Source organism: Myotis yumanensis, unplaced genomic scaffold (genome assembly GCF_028538775.1).
Source record: "Myotis yumanensis isolate MYYU_CA2020_CCGP unplaced genomic scaffold, mMyoYum1.0.hap1 SCAF_7, whole genome shotgun sequence".
Taxonomy (NCBI): domain Eukaryota; kingdom Metazoa; phylum Chordata; class Mammalia; order Chiroptera; family Vespertilionidae; genus Myotis; species Myotis yumanensis.
In genome coordinates this window covers 12082333-12085162 of record NW_027223758.1, presented here as the reverse complement: position 1 = coordinate 12085162, position 2830 = coordinate 12082333, and the positions used below count along the sequence as shown (strand labels likewise).

Below are 2830 nucleotides of genomic sequence, written 5' to 3'. Positions count from 1 at the left end.
GCTTTGAGAGGGGAGTCACTACAGGAGTGGAATCTCTTCCTTCCAAGAACTGGGGATGGGGGCAAGTTTAGGGGCAGAGCCGCGTCCGAGGAAGGGGAGGGGAGATGCTCACCTCTCCAGGAGGCAGAGCTCGGGGTTGAGGTCTCCAGGCTCCCGCTTGGGGAGTACCTTCTCTGTGGGGCGCCGGGGGCTGGGCGCCGCTGACCCTGAAGCCGCCGCCTTCTCCAGCAGGGGGCGGGCCGCCGCCGCGTTTCGGGTGGGGTAAGTCGATCGCGTTGCCCCCTCCCTGGATTCCCTCCCACTTTCAGTACATCCTCCAAGCCCAGAGGGGGCGGTCCGGGGGCGGGGTCGCGCCTCCCCTTCTTGCTCCCAATCCCAAGTCAGCCGGGTGGGAGTGGGCAGGGGGCGTTTAGGCCGCCCTCCGGGGCTAGGGGAACCCCAAAGCGTGCGCTCCTGGTTTTCCGTCAGGCCGCCGACCTCTCGGGGGTCTCAGGCGGCCACGGTGCGGCTGTGTCCCGGCGGCCGCGGGAGGGGCCGGGGCGGCCGCCTGTGACGCACCGTTGCCATGCGCCGCCTTATAAATAACCGGGCTCAGGAGAAACTTTAGCGAGTCAGAGCCGCGCACGGGACCGGGAAGGGGACCTACCACAGGGTCCAGCAGCCAGCCCCCGCACTAGTAGCAGCCACCCCAGCAGCAGCAGCAGCAGCGGCGGCGGCAGAAGCGAAGCGGCAACACAGCGGCCACAGTTCGCAGCGAGGAGGCCGCGCCACCTGCGGGCCGGCCGGAGCGGGCAGCCCCCAGCCCCCTCCCCGGGCACCCGCGTTCATGCAACGCCTGGTGGCCTGGGACCCAGCATGTCTCCCCCTGCCGCCGCCACCTGCCTTTAAATCCATGGAAGTGGCCAACTTCTACTACGAGGCGGACTGCTTGGCTGCTGCGTACGGTGGCAAGGCGGCCCCCGCGGCGCCCCCCGCGGCCAGACCCGGGCCGCGCCCCCCCGCCGGCGAGCTGGGTAGCATCGGAGACCACGAGCGCGCCATCGACTTCAGCCCGTACCTGGAGCCGCTGGGCGCGCCGCAGGCCCCGGCCACGGCCACGGACACCTTCGAGGCGGCTCCTCCCGCGCCCGCCCCCGCGCCCGCCTCCTCCGGGCAGCACCACGACTTCCTCTCCGACCTCTTCTCCGACGACTACGGGGGCAAGAACTGCAAGAAGGCGGCCGAGTACGGCTACGTGAGCCTGGGGCGCCTGGGGGCCGCCAAAGGCGCGCTGCATCCCAGCTGCTTCGCGCCCCTGCACCCGCCGCCCCCGCCGCCGCCGCCGCAGCCCTCCGAGCTCAAGGCGGAGCCGGGCTTCGAGCCCGCGGACTGCAAGCGGAAGGAGGAGGCCGGAGCGCCGGGCGGCGGCGGCGCAGGCATGGCGGCTGGCTTCCCGTACGCGCTGCGCGCCTACCTCGGCTACCAGGCGGTGCCGAGCGGCAGCAGCGGGAGCCTGTCCACGTCCTCGTCGTCCAGCCCGCCCGGCACGCCAAGCCCCGCCGACGCCAAGGCGCCCCCGGCTGCCTGCTACGGGGGGGCGGCGCCGGCGCCCTCGCAGGTCAAGAGCAAGGCCAAGAAGACCGTGGACAAGCATAGCGACGAATACAAGATCCGGCGCGAGCGCAACAACATCGCGGTGCGCAAGAGCCGCGACAAGGCCAAGATGCGCAACCTGGAGACGCAGCACAAGGTCCTGGAGCTCACGGCCGAGAACGAGCGGCTGCAGAAGAAGGTGGAGCAGCTGTCCCGCGAGCTCAGCACCCTTCGGAACTTGTTCAAGCAGCTGCCCGAGCCCTTGCTCGCCTCCTCCGGCCACTGCTAGCGCGGCCCCCGCGCGCGTCCCCCTGTCGGCCGGCCTCCGCGCTGCCGGGCGCGCGGCGGCCGCGAGACTCCGGGAAGCGCCCGCGCTCCCGCTCCCGCCCCCGCCCGTGGTGGCGCCGGCAAAACTTTGGCACTGGGGCACTTGGCAGCGCGGGGAGCTCGTCGGTAACTTTAATATTTTATTATATATATATCTATATTTTTGTCCAAACCAGCCGCACCTGCAGATGGGCGCCCGCTCGTGATATTTAAAGAAGAAATGTCTATGTGTACAGATGAATGATAAACTCTGGCTCTCCCTCTGCCCCGTGTCCAGGCGCCGGCGGGCGGGCCGGTATCGAAGTTGATGCAATCGGCTTCAACATGGCTGAACGCGTGTGTACACGGGACTGACGCAACCCACGTGTAACTGTCAGCCGGGCCCTGAGTAATCGCTTAAAGATGTTCCACCGGGTTGTTGCTGTTGATGTTGTTTTTGTTGTTGTTGTTTTTTTGGTCTTTTTTTTTGTATTATAAAAAATAATCTATTTCTATGAGAAAAGAGGCGTCTGTATATTTGGGAATCTTTTTCCGTTTCAAGCATTAAGAACACTTTTAATAAACTTTTTTTTTTTTGAGAATGGTTAAAAAGCCTTTTGGGGGCAGTAGTTGGCTTTTGCTTTTTTCCCCTTCATTTTGGATTTCTATGATTTTATTTTTGCTTTTCTGGTGTATGTGTGTGTGTGGGGGGGTTGTTGTGCGTGGGGGCTGCTAATATTTTTGGCTTTTTTTGCGGTTGGGTGGGGGTGTTGCAGCTGGTTTTTCTCCTCTGCTACTCCCCCATGGTCTCTGCTTGGAGGTGGGGGGTACCAGCACTGGGGGGGAGGGAGGAGCAGAAGAGTGCTGGGCTAGGCTTTCAGGGTGACTCAGGGCCCCTGGGTGCTGGGGAGGAATGACTGGGAACCCCGTTTGGGGAGGGGGTCCAGGGCCT

At 64.8% G+C, this 2830-nt stretch overlaps 1 protein-coding gene across 1 annotated transcript; it reads left to right on the top strand.

The window, feature by feature from the left end:
* Positions 1–411: 411 nt before the first annotated feature.
* On the top strand, positions 412–2480 carry CEBPB (CCAAT enhancer binding protein beta). The gene has a single exon (XM_070419770.1). It carries the CDS (start codon positions 827–829, stop codon positions 1859–1861), a length of 1035 nt encoding a protein of 344 aa, XP_070275871.1. The 5' UTR covers positions 412–826; the 3' UTR covers positions 1862–2480.
* The last annotated feature ends 350 nt before the right edge of the window (positions 2481–2830 follow it).

Excerpts from the sequence above, each read along its gene's own strand:
- CEBPB (XM_070419770.1), top strand. The coding sequence starts at position 827 with ATGCAACGCCTGGTGGCCTGGGACCCAGCATGTCTCCCCCTGCCGCCG.